Below are 17,967 nucleotides of genomic sequence, written 5' to 3'. Positions count from 1 at the left end.
TGTGACCCAGATTTCTGCCTGTTACTCAATCACAAGATCCTGAAATGTACTCCTGGCATGAATCACAGCATTACTGGGCAACAGCATGACTTCTGGGACTGAAAGAGATGCGTTCCAGATAAATTGGCAGAGGGACAATAATGGGTGGAATATACCTTCCGCTCCAAAAAATTGGTGTTTTTTTCCTCTTTCTCCGTGTTTAGTTTGGAACATTTTGCCAACAGTGTGTCGAAAGTTCTAATATCATTATTTCCCTGGCCCAATGGACACTGTCCTTTCATTGATTAAGGAACAAGTGAAATCTGAGCGGAATAAAATTACTTAAAAAATGTTTAAATAAACGTACGTTTCAGAGAACTCCCCTGGGTGATGTGGATGTGTGTGTGGGGGGGGGGGGGAGGGGGATCATGGTGCCCCTCTCTGCACCCGAGCAGCTTTCGGGAAGCATTGAATGCTGCTCATAAGCACATAGTCGGCTGACTTTTATATGAAGTGGAGGCACATTGTAATTAAACTGTCTGGTTACATAAGCTCCGTATGGATTTCACCATGACTGTATTACAAGCTTGGCAGAGTATCAATGATTCATTTCGCAATAGTATAAAAGGCGCTGTGTGCGAGAAAATGATCACTCTTTGTTCCAGATATTCAAGCTAGCACAATGGAATCTGAATCCGACGTAAAAGATTTGTATCAAAAGGATTTTGATGCAGAGAGCTATTTGCAAATGTACTACAATCCAAATTCTGATGTATACGTCGAAGGTTACTATTTGTCCTTTCTACTGGAAAATCTGCATAAAACCTTCTCATCAGGTAAGTAGCAAAAAAACTGCATTGATTGTTAAATTATTTTTAGCAGGTGAAGCTGTGCATGTAAATGAGACGTTTTATGTAATTGCTTCTGTTTTACTTTCTCACAATAGTATTTTTTTCATCAAGTTTCCTAAAATACTATATAATAGTATAATGCATAATTATATGATATCATTTTATATAATATATAAAATATACATTTCTGTCAGTATCCTTGATCACTCAGGTTAATACAAGCAGAAAGATGTGACACATGCGACCAGATTGAATACACTGGTGTATTATCATTGTACCACAAAATGGTACTTGGCCTTGCCAATTAGATTTGGTCATGTGACTATGCATTCAAATCTATTACCTCATCTGCCCATATCTTTGTAGGTCCCATAAGGTCTATCTCCATGTTTGCAATACTGTATTGTTTCCCCCTTGCTGGAATAGGTCTTCGGGTTATAGATGAATAAAAATATAAGTTGAAACAAAATGTCTTAGAGTATATTAGAGAAAAAGCACAATGAGATTATGACGTATTTGACATGTGAGAACAAATATGAATTATACAGATGACTATTTATGGTGCAACAGCCAGTCTTCCAAAACAGTGTAATAGATAAACGAGATTGAGACATGTGCAATGACATCAATTCAGAACTGCTGAGGTATATAATAATTTTCAACAAAAAATAGAAATATACTTTTTATTATTATTATTATTTTTTTTTTTGGTGTGTCCTCATTTTGCCAACTTTCATATGGACTCTCTCTTCCTATCTCTATATATTCGATGTCGAGGCCAACTGAGAAGAGGAGAGGTACTCTTTAAGAGACATCCTGTTTCTGATCCCATCTCTCGGTGACCTCTCTCGCTGCTCCGTGAGAAGCGGTCGCTCCCCACGCTCCCTGCGCGTCCTGCACTGCTTACACAGCCTGCCTGCAATCAGATTGAAATCAGGGTATCGTAGCGCTCTCCCCATTGCTTGCTTGGTGCCAGGAAATCGTAGTGCTTTGACTTTATTTCCCTGCTTCACTGCGCTCGCATTGTGTAACTTGTGTCTTTTCTTTAAATTGCCAGATTCTCACTACCTCACTGCGCCTGCATTGTGTAGCGTGTGTTTTTTCATTTAAACTGCCAGATTGTACCGAGATCACTGCCCATAGCGTATTCCACCTCTGTGCCCCCAATCTCGCTCAGTTTCACTTCTACTATCGCTGCCATTTTGTTTGTTGTGCCTGCAGCCAGCCTCCCCACCCCGCCTCCCAGCTGATCCTCCCTCGCTCCGCCCCCCCACTACCCACTTATGTCGGATGGAGCCACGCGCAGCGTTTCACGCGCAGCGTGCGCGCCCAATGCGCGCCGAAGGTGCGCCAAAGGTAAGCCCGTCTACGCCCGTCCGCGCCTGGACCGCGCCCAGCACCAGACCCCCTGGCCCCCGCAAACCCATCACCTCCCGCATCACATACGATGCCGCAACCCTCTCAGCCCTTAACCCCGGCCGTCCAACAAAGTGCCACCAAGCCGCCCCAGGACACACCCATGGACCCTTTACCTGCCACTCCTGCAAGTTCGACTCCATCAGGACCCATACCAAATCTACAAACCCCAAACAGAGCCCCGACACTAACCACCTGAAATGCATCCTTCTCAACACCCGCTCGGTTCACAAACACGCGATCGACCTTTGGAATCTACTCGACACCATTTCTTCGGACGTCGCCTTCCTAACAGAAACCTGGATGAATGCCTCATCAGCTCCAGACATCACCATAGCCATCCTGGACGGCTACAAGATCATTCGAAAGGACCACACCAACCAAACAGGAGAAGGCATCACCATCGTCCACAAGAACTCCATCCGCGTAACGACCAGTTCAGACGATAACCTCACTATCGCCGAACACCTTCACTTCCAGATCCACACCGACCCCAAGACCACACTCAGAGGCACCCTCCTCTACAGGCCACCAGGACCCCGCACACAATTCAGCGAAGACATCACTGACTTCATCACCCCACACGCCCTCCCCTCCGAGGACTACATTCTACTGGGAGACCTCAATTTCCACCTGGAAAAGAGCAACAACTGCAACACCACCACCCTTCTGGACAATCTCGCCAATCTCGGACTCAAACAACTTGTAAACACCCCCACCCACTATGCAGGGCACCCGCTCGACCCTATCTTCACCTCCAGCAAGCATATCTCCTTCAATCACACCACAGCTCTCCATTGGACGGACCACAGCTGCGTTCACTTCAAATACAAAAAGACCACGATCCACAACCACCCTCAACCAACTCTGCGAAGAAACTGGAACAAAATCACCACCGACCAGATCTTCACATCGCTTCTCTAAAACCCTCCTGCCAATTCATCAGACCCCAAGCAAGCAGCCATCAACCTCACACAATGGATCACCCACAGCGCCGATGAATTTGCACCCTTGAAAAACCATCAAATCAAGCAAGGCAGCAAAAACGCCCTCTGGTTCAACGATGACCTTAAGAAATCCAAGAAGCTTTGTCGTACCCTTGAGAAAGCCTGGTAAAAAGACCCAACACTATCACCCGAGCTGCCTTCAAAAACGCCACCCGCAAACACCACTAACTAATCCGGACAACCAAGAAATCAGCATTCAAAGACCGACTAGACAACAACGCCCACAACAGCAAGGAACTATTTAACATCGTCAAAGAATTTACCAACCCCACCGCCAGCACCAACGACATCACTCCCTCCCAAGTCCTCTGCGACTCCCTAGCTTCATTCTTCCACGACAAAATCGCCAACATTCACAACAGCTTTGACAACCAACCCGGAAACCAGCCCACCCCACCCACCTCCGAACCAAAACCCCCCTCGAACAACCTCTACGACTGGGACCCAATCACCACTGAAGACACCATTCGCCTGATGAACTCCATCCACTCAGGATCCCCAACAGACCCATGTCCCCACCACATCTTCAACAAAGCAGACTCCATTATCGCACCCCATCTCCGAAACGTCATCAACTGCTCCCTCAACTCCGCCACCTTCCCTGGAAGCTGGAAACACGCCAAACTCAGCGCCCTTCTGAAAAAACCCACAGCAGACCCCACCGAACTCAAAAACTACCGCCCCATCTCGCTCCTCTCATTCCCTGCCAAAGTCATTGAGAAAGCCGTCAACAGCCAGCTCGCCGCCTTCCTCGAAAGCAAAAAATCCCTCGACTCCTCACAGTCCGGCTTCCGAGCCAAACACAGCACCGAGACCGCCCTCATCGCAGCAACAGACGACATTCGAACACTACTGGACAACGGAGACACAGTCGCCCTCATCCTACTTGACCTCTCCGCAGCCTTCGACACAGTATGTCATAGCACCCTTATACAACGACTCAGCAACATCGGAATTCAAGGAAAAGCATTGGACTGGATCATCTCGTTCCTCGCCGGAAGAACGCAGAGAGTCCGCCTTCCCCCTTTTAAATCAGAGGCCACCGAAGTCATCTGCGGCGTACCACAAGGATCTTCACTCAGCCCTACCCTCTTCAACGTATACATGAGCCCCCTCGCAACCATCGCGCGACAACACAACCTCAACATCATCTCCTACGCAGACACACAGCTGATCCTCTCCCTCACCAAAGACCCAAACACCGCCAAAACCAACCTACACGAAGGGATGAAAGAAGTAGCCGAATGGATGAAGAACAGCCGTCTAAAACTGAACTCGGACAAAACGGAAGTCCTTATCTTAGGTACATCCCCCTCCGCCTGGGACAACTCTCGGTGGCCACCGGCCCTGGGAAACGCACCTATACCGACGGACCACGCACGTAACCTGGGCTTCATCCTGGACTCCTCACTCTCGATGACCAAACAAGTCAACGCCATATCTTCATCATGCTTCAACATCCTACGCATGCTCAAAAAAAATTCTGTTGGATCCCCACCGAAACAAGAAAGACGGTTACCCACGCACTGGTCACAAGCCGGCTGGACTACGGAAATACCCTGTACGTCGGAACCATCGCCAAACTTCAGAAAAAACTCCAATGCATCCAAAACGCCTCAGCCAGACTCATATTAGACATTCCCCGCAAAGATCACATTTCCGGTCACCTGAAAGACCTTCACTGGCTCCCCATCAACAAGAGGATAACGTTCCGTCTCCTCACCCACGCACACAAAGCCCTCTACGAACTTGGACCTGAATGCCTCAACACGCGCCTATCCTTTTACACCCCCACCCGCCAGCTGCGATCGTCCAATCAAGCCCTCGCCGCTGTTCCGCGCATCCACATAGCCACCATGGGGGAAAGATCCTTCTCCTACTTAGCGGCCAAAACCTGGAATTCGCTCCCCATCCACCTCCGCCTTACACAAAACCACCTATCCTTCAGAAAACAACTACAAACTTGGATATTCGATAAGTAAAATTCCCCCCCTTCCTCAAGCGCCTTGAGACCCTCTGGGTATGTAGTGCGCAATATAAGTGTTGACTTGACTTGACTTGATCTCCACTTCTCTTCTATCTGTGCGCCCCTGTTTAGGAATTCTGGAGATACCAGGGCCGCCAGCACTATTTGGCTTAATCATTGGACCCACTTGTCCTGTCTCTCCATTCCAACAGTAGAGTCCAGATCTTATCTCTACTTCCCGCATCACAGGCCATGTCAGATTTGCTTGTTAATATGCCACTCTTTAAACACTCAGCAAGAGTCGGTGGGTTTCCAGATTTCCACTTTATACACATTTCTCGTCTTGCCAATATTACCACATAGAAGGTGAACATAGAGCCCACCTCCTTTCCCATTCTTTCTTCTTGTCCAAGCCCAAAGAATATTAAATGCGGGATTACCTTCATCTGTTTCCCCCGGACCTCTCCTTGGCAATTACATACGTCCAACCAATAGTGCATAATTTCTGGGCATTCCAGGAACATATGCAGATTGTCCGCTTCTTCATGCTTACATCTCCGGCAACAATACTGATTACCTGTAACCTTTGACAACTTCCATGGGGACTAATAAAGTCTGTGAAGGGTAAATAGATGATTACGTTTTAATGAAGCAGATTTTACAACAATTCTAAGCATATCAACAGAGACTGTACACAAAGTCTTAAATTCCTCCTCCCTTAATTCTTCGCCCCATAGATTTCTCATATCAGTGTCAAAAGTATCCTCTGCTTCTATGAAGGACCAGTACCAAAAGGAGATCTCCTTCTTCCAATCATCTGTTCTTGCAAGCTGGTCTAACTTGGGATCTTCCTCCTCCGTCCATTCTTGATTTGCCCAGCAGGAGCCTAATTGATAATATTTAAACCTTGTCAGTTTCACCCTGGTAAAATTACTAAGTGCTTCCCAACTCACTAATCTATTGTCCTTCATAAGATCTGCCCAACAAAATATGCCCCCTGCTTTTAATGGTTGGCTCAATTGATCTTTAAAGCATTCTGAGGTGCCCGGAGATTCCCATATCGGGGCCCATGCAGAGTAGTATTTAAATTGTAGTTTCTTACACACATACATCCATGTCCTTAATGCAATGCTTAAAACCATCAAACTGACCTTTTTGAAAAATGTTGGGTCTCCATACTCAAAGAGAAAATAGTGTTGGCCTTGAATAACATCCCCAAGTATTGCTGAAAACAATGAGCCCACAGATGACATATCTGGCTTATTAGCTAACAAGCTAAAATGTTTTTAATGAAATGCATAGCAGTACGCAAGCAGGTCTGGTAGTGCCAACCCCCCTACTCCTAGTTCCTCCATGCTATCCTGGGGCCTTTTGACGCCCATATAAAACTCCCAATTTTTCCCTGTATCTTAACTATAACCTATTTCCTAAAAAATAAAGGAATAGAATTGAAAAGGAAAGTAGCTTTAGGAGTATAACCATTTTTATAAGATTTTCCCTACCATATATGTTTAATCGTAAATTCGCCCATTTCAACAATAAGCTCGATATTTCCTGGCTCACTTTCTTCCAATTTACCCTCGAAATATCCTCTAACTTCTGTGTGATTATCACACCTAGATATCGCATTTGGGTTCTAACTCCTGGAATGTTAGTTCTCTGATTCCATTGCATAATCTCTGTTTTATCTGCTTTTACCTTATATCCAGAGATTGCGCCAAACTCTTCAGCCCTTTTCTTTAAAATAGGTATCACCTCCTAGAAATTAACAGTGTATATGATCAAATAATCAGCGTATAACCCCAGTTTTTCTTCAAACCCCTTTAAGTTAAAAGGAAAAATCGCATTATCTGCCCTGAATAAATTAGCAAATGGCTCTATATATAGGTTAATTAAAAGCAGAGACAGGGGACTTCCCTGCCATGTTCCTCGAGTTATGCTGAACTAGTTTCTTAGCTCACCGTTAATCAGCACTCTAGCTCTGGGGTTATGATACAGATTTTTCACTGCCTCCACCATGTTCATTGGGAAATTGAAACAGATTAAAACCTCCCAAAGATACTTCCAATTAACTTGATCAAATGCTTGAGCAGCATCTGCTGGCAATACCGTTAGGGGGATTCCTCTTACTTCTGCCATATCAACTGCTCCTATCATCTGAAACATCAGCTCATTCAATTTCCTCCCCGGAATAAACCCCCTCTGATCTGAATGCACAGCGGCTTTTATCACCTTGGCTACTCTTGATACCATGAATCGCGAATAGACCTTATAATCCACATTTAAAAGGGATAAAGGTCTATAGGAATCAACCTCTAGCGGATCCTTATTGGGTTTTAAAATTAAAGTAATGGTAGCTTCTAACCAGGAACACGGAATACTTTCTCAATCACTATATAACCTATTACACATGGAGGCTAGAAAAATATCACATAATGCAGAATACAGAGGTATACTCCCACTGGGAGGCCATCTGGTCCTGCTGCTTTTCCCCTAGCCATCTTTCTACACTGGATCCTTACCTCCTCTTCTGTTATCTCTTTTTCCAGATATCTTCTCTGCTCTTCATCCAACTGTGGGAGCCTAGTCTGCCTTAGCCAATTCTCAATCCTATCTTTATTAGGGAACACACTCTTTTTATACAGCTCATTCATAAACTTGTTAGCCTCCCGGCCGATTTCTTCATTTGCACATAACTCATCCCCTGTCTCTCTACACTTCAAACGTTTTATTGTATTTCTAGCTCTATCTGTTTTCACCTTCCAAGCCAGCAGGGAACTACATTTATCTTCATAGGCGATATGTTGAAGCTTGCTAGCTTTCCATTTATCCAGTAATTTCCTATCCAGTTGTGCCTGAAAATTGGCTTGCGTATCTTCTAATTCCTTGGTTAATAGAGATATGTTGCTAGCACCATTTAATGAGGCCTTCTGTACATCTCCCTCTTTCTTCTCAATCTCCCTTATTTTACTCTCCTCCTCTTGTTTGGCTATCTTTCTTTTCCCCCTGGTATAGACGTCAATACTCCCCTTAAATAAGCCTTAAAGGCATCCCAAATCAGTTGCTCACTTGCAGAACCTGCAATAATTGAAAAATATTCCTCAGTTTTCTTTCCCAATTCTTTAACTACTATTTCATCTAATAAAACGGTCCTATCTAACGTCCACCTCCTTGGCCCTTGTCTTTGATAGAAGTTTACGAACATCATCACAGCAGAGTGGTCTGATAAGATTGCCAGAATATGTACTACTTTTTCTATATTTTAATATAAAACTTGGTCTTCAAGGAAAAAGTCTATACAGGAATGATGTCGGTACTTTTTACTGTAGTAAGTAAAATCCCGTATTCCCTTATATTTATTACGCCATATGTCTACTAAATTAAATTCTTGTATTATACTTTTTAGTCTAGCGAGAGATTTTGGTGGGGTAATGTACATTACACGTGATATTCTATCAAGCTATTTGTTAAGAACTAAATTAAAATCCCCAACTAAGATCACGGGTGCTTCTGTTTCCAACAGACAACTTTTGAGATACGCTAAAGGATCCTGATTATCTTTGTTCGGCCCATAGAACACAGCAGAAACCAGGGGCTTATCTTGTATTAGAATTGTGGTGACCAACCATCTCCAAATGGTATCAGTATCATATTTCACCACTCTAATTACAGAATTTTTCCTTATCATAATAGCCACCCCTCTTGAACTTCCCCTTTAATCTGAACACAAAACCTCTTGGGCCCAATAAGCTTTACAAAAACACTGCATGCACTCCTCCCTCTCTAAATTCATCTCTTGTAGAAAAATAATTTGTGCATCATTTCCCTTTAAAAATTCTAGCATCCTGTAAGCCTTTTTTCTGCCCCTTAGACCATTTACATTCCATGTAAGAAAGCATATTTTTTTATGGTTATCCATGCTCTGCTCTTTTTCTACTTTCCCCGGGATTCTCTAACTCCGTCCACGTATATCCTATATCATACTTATGATTATTCATCTCTTTTAAGTTCAGCATCTTGAGGACCTGTTTTCTCCTTTTTTCTTTATACTCCCCACACTCTGTACCCTCCCCCACCCCCTGGGAAACCCCCTTTTTTTCTCCCTGGGCCCTGCAACCCACCCTTTGTAACACCCCTGGTTCCAGAAGAGAAAGAATTCTTAAAAAAAAGAGCGAAAAAACAATATCCATATATACACTTTATACACGTAATATCATTTACACAATCCTTTGTAAGAGCATTAACTCTTGTCTACAATATAATTACTTCACTAGTTGTATCTAAGATACTCAACCCTCCATCTGCGCCAGGAAGACATCCACTTCCTCTGGTAGGGCGGAGGCAGGGAAACATTACGGCAGGATAGCATTCGTCGCGAGACCCCCATGGAACGGGTGAGAAAGAACAGGAGTGAGGCGCGGATTTCGGCAGAATTAGGAAATAAAAACGAATTTAGCAAATACACTTTCATTTAGTAAGTATAACGAAAGAGGACCTACTACGCATGGGTGCAGATCCGGAACGTCTGAGCGGAGCTGCCTGGAGCAGAGCTGCAGCCCCCTGGAGAAAGACGCTGGCTGCTTCCCTGCTGGTTGGTTTCTGGGTAAGAGGAGGAAGCGTCCGTATTGGAGGCGGAGGGCCTGAAGGGGAGACAGTGAGTTTGGAGAGTGTGGATTAGAGCATGAGAGGAGCTGGTAGGGGAACAGAGGCTCTACCCTGGCATAGGCGAAAACCCATTTGTGATGGGTGGAGCAGGTGATTGGATTCCAGGAATGTGGATAGGGTATTGTTGACTATTTTCTCTGCGATTTGCCAATTGCCGGGAGCAACGAGATAGGGTAATAGTTGCCCAAATCTGCCGGGCCCAAGTGCGGCTTTTAGAGCTGAGCTTTTACCATAGCTTTTGTCCAATCAAGGGGACAACCCCTAATGAAAGGGATGAGTTGATGAGACAGGTCATACTAGGAGCCACTGTAGATGCTGCCAACTTTAAAACATTGAGAGGAGCAGGGTCCAGTGATGATCCTGACTTAACCTTCATTAAAGTGGCTAAAAAGGACTCCTGAGTCAGCAGTGTGAAGGTCTCCAAATTGTGTTTATCTCCAGGCTGGCCTATGGCAGTCGATTCGAATGTGACGGTATCTTTGTGGGGGAGATGTTTTAGAATATTGAGAACTTTGGAGGCAAAGAATTCTGCCAGTTCATTGCAGTGGTCACCTGGCAGGCCAGGCTGCCGGGGGATCTGGGCTTTTGAGAAGTTTTTTTACAATCAAGACAGTCTCTCTGGAGGAATTATCTACCCCTGAGATCTTTTCCACAAAGTAGGAGGCTTGAGCTCGTTTTATTTCAGCCGTCTAGTTGCCATTGGCAATCCTATATTCCTGTTTATTTCCTGCAGAGAAATCCTTCCTCAAGATCCTCTCTAGGCGTTTACACTTTTGTTTCAGCATCCGCAATTCAGGGGAATAGTATCACGCCTTTTTTTGTGCAGCTCCTGTTGTCGCAGCCTCAGGTCTCTTCTGTGTTCTTTTTTGCAAGTCCAATCAGAACTGTGGTTCTGGTACCAGGGGTGCCCCTTACATATTAGATTTAGGGGCATTAAGGGTGTAGGTGCAAGTGACCAATGGGCTTATAGCCCCAGCACCTAATCTTCCCTGAGATGACCACACCACGGGGTACATACCACCTGTTATACCCAGAATGCTGCATTTTGCCACTTTTCAAAATGGCAGAGACCTTTCTTAGCTGAATAAACCAGGTAGCCCACCACATAGGTTTGGCTAGCCTTTTGGGGGTGCACAAATCCTGACTAAATACTTTTTCTGACAGCCCTGCTGCAAATGTGCTGCATGCAGGGGGAGGGCTGTTTCCTCCTTTAGGAGGCAGCCTGGTTGCATATCAAAGGTGGTGTAGGCTTTGAAGCTCACTGCATTGTTGTGCCACTTCAATAACCGTCCGGTTAGGTAGGGAGGTGTGACCTCCTTCTCATCAAGGCTTTGTTTCTGACTCCTTGGGAGAGTTCACACCTCCTGGCATGTGGTCAGATTCCTGTCTTGGCAGTAGCAGCTGTGGGCTGGCAGCCAGAACACAGAAAAGGCTGGGGCAACCTTTAAAGTAGCCAACTAAATGCATGCCATATCGTCCTCGGAACGAGAGTCATGGCAGAAGTGATGAGGAATGTTGTTTGATATCAAACAGTACATATTTCAGAAGTACCATAATGGATCTGGCAACCTCGAGGATACTCGCGTGGGAGGCCATTTTGTCCTATTGACCCCTGATCACTTATAGTAGCCCTAATGGAAAAGGCTTCTATAAGGACATATAACCTTGCACTTATATGTCCCCACTGTTAATATAATTCACCCTGCCTCGTGGGCTTTAGGAGGCTGTCCTTAAGGGTGACTGGCATAGATTAAAAAGAGTGCATTGACTTTCCCACACAAGGTGAGGGCAAAGTCAAGTATGAGCATTTTGCACTGCTTTGCAAGTCTGCAATGGCAGGACTGCTATCATATGGTTACTTGGGTCACTCACACGGGCGCAAATAGTGCTTCAGGACCTGATGACACCTTTAATTCCCATGTCCTGGGTACCACGGGTTGCATATACCAGGGACACGTAAGGGGGTTAAAGTCCCTGCCAATTGGGGTTCCTAGTTCACATGTATCAGTTTTTGTGGGAGAGCACTGGCGCCTCTTCAGCACCCTACAGTGCACTTTCAAAGTAATAACCATCAGCAATGGGGCAAAAAGTGTGTGGGGGGCTGACCATACTAAAAGGGCACTTTCCTACAATGACAGCCAAGAACATTGCACATTGCAAGGATGCCTTCTGCCAGGTAGGTAAAGTCATATTTTTATATTCGTAAGTTACCCTTAAAGTGTAACTTGTAAGCCCACAGGGGTGCTCATTCAGTAAAATAAAAGCCAATAGCTACAAACAGATTTTTGAAAGAAAACACACAAGAACTGTAAAGAAGAAAGCATTGACCATTAACAAACTGAAAGGCAGGTGCACTAATGATGGCAAACAATAGCCATTGCAATCCATGAGAAAATGGCCTCCACAGAGAGAAGCGAACAGAGAGAGAGATGGAAAGAGTGACAGAAAATATCCCATTCAAAGTACTGTAAAGCTATTAAGTCAGGATACCTCATCTAATTAGAATACAGTGTGGTGATATGTTATGTTAATCATTTTCTAGAGCACTCAATTACCTGGAGGTGTCTTGGCTATGGCTTTGAAACAAGAGAAAAGTAGCAGGGAAATGGACCAAAGAGCTAGCAGGTTTTAAAGAGCCTGGTCCTCAGGAGCTACCTAAAATCATAAGATTGCATGCACTGTTGATGTGCAATGGTAAAGCATTTCAGGTTTTTGTGGTACTCATATAAAAACTTCTGTCTGCCACCGCAGGTGTGTCATTTGAATTGGGGACAACAATATGTTTGGCAATTGCTGAACGTAGGGTTTTGCCTGGGGTATACCAGTTGAAGCTTTGTTGGAGAAAGTCAGCGCCTACGCCATGGAGCCTTGTAAGCGATGCAGAGTGCTTTGAAAGTAGTTCTCTGTCTCAAAAGAGCCAGAGCAAGTTTTTGATGGCTTTGGTTACTGAGTGAGGTTTTGAAATCTTTAGAAGTCTTGCAGCGGCATTCTGCAGTGATTGCAGTTTGTTGAGGTATGCTGATATGCGGTCGGTAGTAGGCAGTTACAGTAATAAAATTTGGCCATTACTAATGATGCAATGTGAGTTTAATGGAGATGGACAGTAAGAAAAAAGCTGAATAAAAAGCTGAATATTTTTAGCATTCTCAGAATAAAGAAGGCTGAGGAGGACAAAGTACTCACCTGACTAGTGTAGCGTAGTTTGTTGTTGATCAAAACTCCTAGGTTCCGGGTTTTGGTGACAGGTGTTGGCTGAGGGACTATAACTGCTGGCAAACAGGATGGAGTCCAGAAGGCAGTTTGTGCACCAAAAGCATCACTTCTGTTTTTCCTACGTTTAGTTTCATGCAGTTCTTACTCATCCATGGGCTGACTGCCTGCATGCAATCATTAAATCTGGCGCTTATGCCTGTATCCTCCTTGGCCAGTGAGACCACAATTTGGGTGTTGTCTGTGTGAGAAGTCAAAGGGAAGCCAAAACTTTGAATTACACTGGCCAAAGGTGTAATATAGACATTAAATAATGTTGGAGTAAGAGAGGACACCTGAGAGGCCCCAACTTGGAAAGAGAAAGGATGAGAGACGAACCGGTCCAGCCAGACTGGCTGTTCTCTATCTGATAGGAAAGATTTCAGTAAAACCCAGGCCAATCCTATGACACTGATTTCTGTCAACAGTTCCAACAGCAATCCATGATTTACCATGTCAAAAGCTGCTGAGAGATCCAGCAGGATGAGGGCTGCCACTCTTCCCTGATTACGCGCCTGCCTGATCTCCTCAGTATCCATGATCAGAGCAATTTCCATGCTGTGGCCACTGCAAAATCCGAATTGGGTGGTATCTAGATGATAATTAGATTGAATATGTTCCACCTGCTGGATATTCATAATGTTTTCAATGATCTTTGATGGCAGACGGAGACAGAAAATGGTGCAATAACTACTTGGTATCTTTTTAATCTACCGTTGCTTTCTTTAATAATGGAGATATGAAACCTTTCTTCCAAATGGAAGGAAACCAACCAGTCATAATTATGAGCCAGAAAATAGATATGAACTGAGATACAATGGTCTCCACCACTAATATGGCTACCTGTGGTGGGCAAGGGTCATGGGGCAATCCAGAAGATGGGTCCTTAACTATGTTGGTAACCTGTTCTGGAGTAGGCACTGGGGGTTGACAGGTTTTCACGTGAGATGGTGAGGACACTGATATTTTCACAATGAGGGATAGAAGAGGAGAATAAATTATGAACTGTTTCCAAGATTCAAGATTAGCTTTATTCGATTTTTACTGTATAAAATCGACAAATACATATATACATCCTTCCATTTCATAATAAATAACAGTGACCATTAAAAAAAAGTATTAAATAAGCACAGTAGTTAATCGGTAGCATTTTAAAAGTTAGCTAATCATAGAGTCCTGTTTCCTCAGGACATTTTTAAAAAAAACAATCAAAACCATAATACATTTTACATTTTCCAATTGTTGTAGGCTTAGGTACGCGGGCCAGCATTGCCGCCAGGATCCCTGTCTCAAGTATTGTTTGATCCACCTACTACGTTCACTCTCATAAAATTTACAAAATAGAATCACATGGAATGCAGTTTGTAACGATAGGTTATCGCATGGGCATGATTCCAATTTCCTGGACCAATCGTTTTTTGTTGGAAAAGTTACCAGGCGGTGAAATAAATCAAATCTAAACCTGGTCAGGATGAAACGGTCAAAGCCCTTGATACAAAGAGTTAAATAAGGTTGTATCGCATAACAAGTCAAGGACATTTGATGTTTAATTACAGTTTTTTTCATAAGTTCACCTGAACATCTTAACATCTTGAAATGGTTCATGCATAAGCTTTTTAGTTCTTTCCTGGGTACCCCACAGATCCATTCCGGGTTTCTAAAAAACTCTGCCCTTTGTAAATCAGTTAACATTATCCTGACATACTCAAGCCATAAAAATTGTTTTGCATTATCCATGGCCATAACATCCTTAATAATACCCTGATATACCCTGATTTAGACCCATAGCTTCTGTTGCCCATACTCTCTGCCAAAGCAAAATTGGTTGTGATTTTATAAGGTCGGAAATATGGCCCATACCTAATTCTGCGTCGCAATTAAAAACAGAAGTGCCCTGAGTAAGTGCTAACAAGTATCTAAAAAAGTGGTTTTCAGCTATTTGTAAGGATGATGTGTCCTGAAAGCCCCAGATACCTGCCCCATATAGTGCAATACTTCTACATTTTGCCACATACATTTTTAGCAAAATTCTGGGGGGTCTTTTACCTAGTTTTGTTGCAAAATTCATCAACGCCGCAATAGAGCGCTTAAACAATAAGGTCCTACTCTTCACCGCCGGACCCCATGAACGAGCGCCATCAAGTAATACCCCCAGGTATGGGAAGGTTTTAGTATTTTCAATTGTGAGTCCTTCCACCTTAATATGCTTACAACTGGCCCGACCTTTCCCACAAAGCATCACAAAGGATTTTTGGGCATTAATTTTTAGGCCTCTTGCTTCCATGAATTCTACATATTTTGAGAGTGCCTTCTGGGCACCCACCCTGGTTCTGGCCATTAGTACTGCATCATCCGCATAGAGAAGGGAGACAACATGCTTTTTGCCATACATCGGAGAGTCAATTGTGCTGGACTCCAAATCCACCTCCAAGTTGTTCGTGTATAAGGAGAAAAGGAAAGGAGCCAGCACGCAGCCTTGTCTGACACCCTTCTCTATGCGGAAAGACCCAGTACATCCCCCCCTCAGCCCATGTCTCTCCTTTGCAGTTGCACCTGAATAGAGCTGCCGAAGGCAAAGCACGATAGCAGGCTCTACTTTCATTTCATCCAGTATTTGCCACAATTTAACGGGATCCACGCAATCAAAAGCGGCTGAGAGGTCGACAAAAATAGCATAAAGAAATCCTCCTTTTGCCCGGGTATATTTCCCTTGTAGCATGACAAAATCTATGACCTGCTCCACAGTACCCATCCCCTCCCTAAAGCCATATTGGACAGGACTCAGAATGTTATTTTCCTCTGCCCAAATTTGTAATTTGTTTAACACCACCCTACCCGTGATCTTCATAAGGGAGTCCAATAGGGATATGGGCCTATAATTTGCAGGGCTCTTCCTGTCCCCTTTTTTGTAAATCGGTATTATTACCGATTCCAACCATGTTTTAATAAAACCTTTAGCACAACAAGCCACTAGGACTCTTGTGCAAAGCGGGGCCCAGAGATCAGTATTCATTTTGTAAATATTGTTTGAGATCCCATCAGGACCCGGGGCTTTATTATTTTTGCTAATATTTATTGCATGTAGGACTTCCTCATGGGAAATATCCATGGCTATCGGGAGGTGGTCATGCTCTGGTATCGGCGACCCATTTGCCTCAATCTCCTTTGCAGTTTTCCCACGTGTATTCTTGTATACATTTGAGAAGAAATCTATCCATGTGTTTTCATCTATGGCGATTTCAATTCTCGCAATATCTTTTTTTGTAAAGTACGGGGCGTTCACTGCCTGCCAAAACATTTTAGGGTCTCTGCATTGTGATGCCCTCAGCAAATTTTGCCAAGCTTGATCTTTTATTACCTTTATCCGATGGCTCCTGGCTAAATTGTAAGTCTTTCTACAAGCTCTGATTATATCATAATCCCTTGGTTTAGTAGTCAGTGCAGCCTTCAGGTGGGTATATGCTTTAGTACACTGGGAATCAAACCACCCGGTACTCTTATTCATTCTCTTGGTATTTGTCCTAGTTAGTATGTCCTGAATGACAATTGTAACATGACCAAAGGCATCCAGGATTTCATCGTGGGTGGATTCCTCATCTAGGCAGACCAGGATAGATGTCAAAGCCTTAGATATAATTTCAACAGATTTTTTCACAGGATCTACAATACTCCATTTTAATGCTAGGCCATTTTGGCGTGCCAAAACTATATCTTGTGACCAGGCCAGGGACTCGATAGTGGCAGCATTATTACACTTAGGTAAATTAATGTGCACACTAAGGGGAAGATGGTCACTAAGGCCAATTGGATAAAGCACACATTTTTCCACCCATTAAGAAAATCTGGTAGGCAAAATAATGTAATCAATGACAGGTTGAAACCCCCTAGCTATAAAGGTCGAACTAAATTCGGCCTTGGGGGAGCACATCATGTTAGCAAAGCCAAGATCAAAAGTGGCCAATATATTATTTATTTTCTCCCCTCTTTCGGTATGTATAAAATGATGCCTACCACTATGTTCTTCCCAGCCAGTTTCCAGGGATCCACATGCTTCCTGATTACATACATTTATGTTAAAATCCCCTGCCGAGACCAAAATTGCTTCTTTTCCTTTTTCTGAGATTAGGTAGTTTAAGTCTACAAGTAGGTTGTTTAAAACTTCTATGAAGTCAGCATTTTTAATATTATTGTAGAAATTTACAACTACTAACTCGAGATCAGGGCATAGTGTAACAAATACCATTTGGTAATAGGGAGAGCAGTTTCTACTTTCGATTCTCAGAACCTTCAAGAAATTGGATATATAAACACAGATGCCCCCTTTATGTCTACCGTGCATAGAACGCACAGCAGGGATGTGAAAGGTCTTGTAACCATCCAAATGCTTTTCATTTAGGAGCCAGGTTTCCTGTATATATAGGATATCAAAGTTCTGCGTGAACTACCCCCAAACTGCTTCCACTTTGTGCAGAAATAAATTGGCCAAGGTGTTGCAGAAAGATTGGCTGCTGAGACTGATGTTTTTGGAGGTGTCAGTGATTAGCTTGGTTACTGTTCATAAAAGTTCTTTTAAGGAGTTTTTTGCTTTCACTATCTTTCTAGCGAGATAGCCGGTCTTCTCTCTGATACTGAGAGACATGTAAGTAGCTAAGCAGAGCTTTCAATTAACCTTCTCTAGCTTGTTGTAGTTGTGCCTCCATATTTTCTCTTGTCCACTGCAGCTTTGCTTTTGTGCTCTACGTTTAGCTCTGAACCAGGGGGATAATAGATTGTTCCATTTTTAGTTTTATTCAGTTTGCATGGGGCCAGCTGTGCATTGAGAAGAAGCTGTGCC

At 43.7% G+C, this 17,967-nt stretch overlaps 1 protein-coding gene across 1 annotated transcript in view; it reads left to right on the top strand.

The window, feature by feature from the left end:
* The first annotated feature begins 623 nt into the window (after positions 1–623).
* The window catches only part of LOC147732848 (nicotinamide N-methyltransferase-like), a 137,167-nt gene continuing 119,823 nt past the window's right edge, over positions 624–17,967 (top strand). The window contains exon 1 of the mRNA XM_086957393.1: positions 624–815. Coding sequence (XP_086813519.1) covers positions 662–815 — 154 coding nt within the window. The 5' untranslated portion in view covers positions 624–661. The remainder of the gene's footprint in view (positions 816–17,967) is intronic.

Source organism: Lissotriton vulgaris, chromosome 2_1 (genome assembly GCF_964263255.1).
Source record: "Lissotriton vulgaris chromosome 2_1, aLisVul1.2, whole genome shotgun sequence".
Classification (NCBI taxonomy): Eukaryota; Metazoa; Chordata; class Amphibia; order Caudata; family Salamandridae; genus Lissotriton; species Lissotriton vulgaris.
Note: the sequence above shows the minus strand (reverse complement) of the source record. Positions and strands in the feature narration are given on the sequence as shown.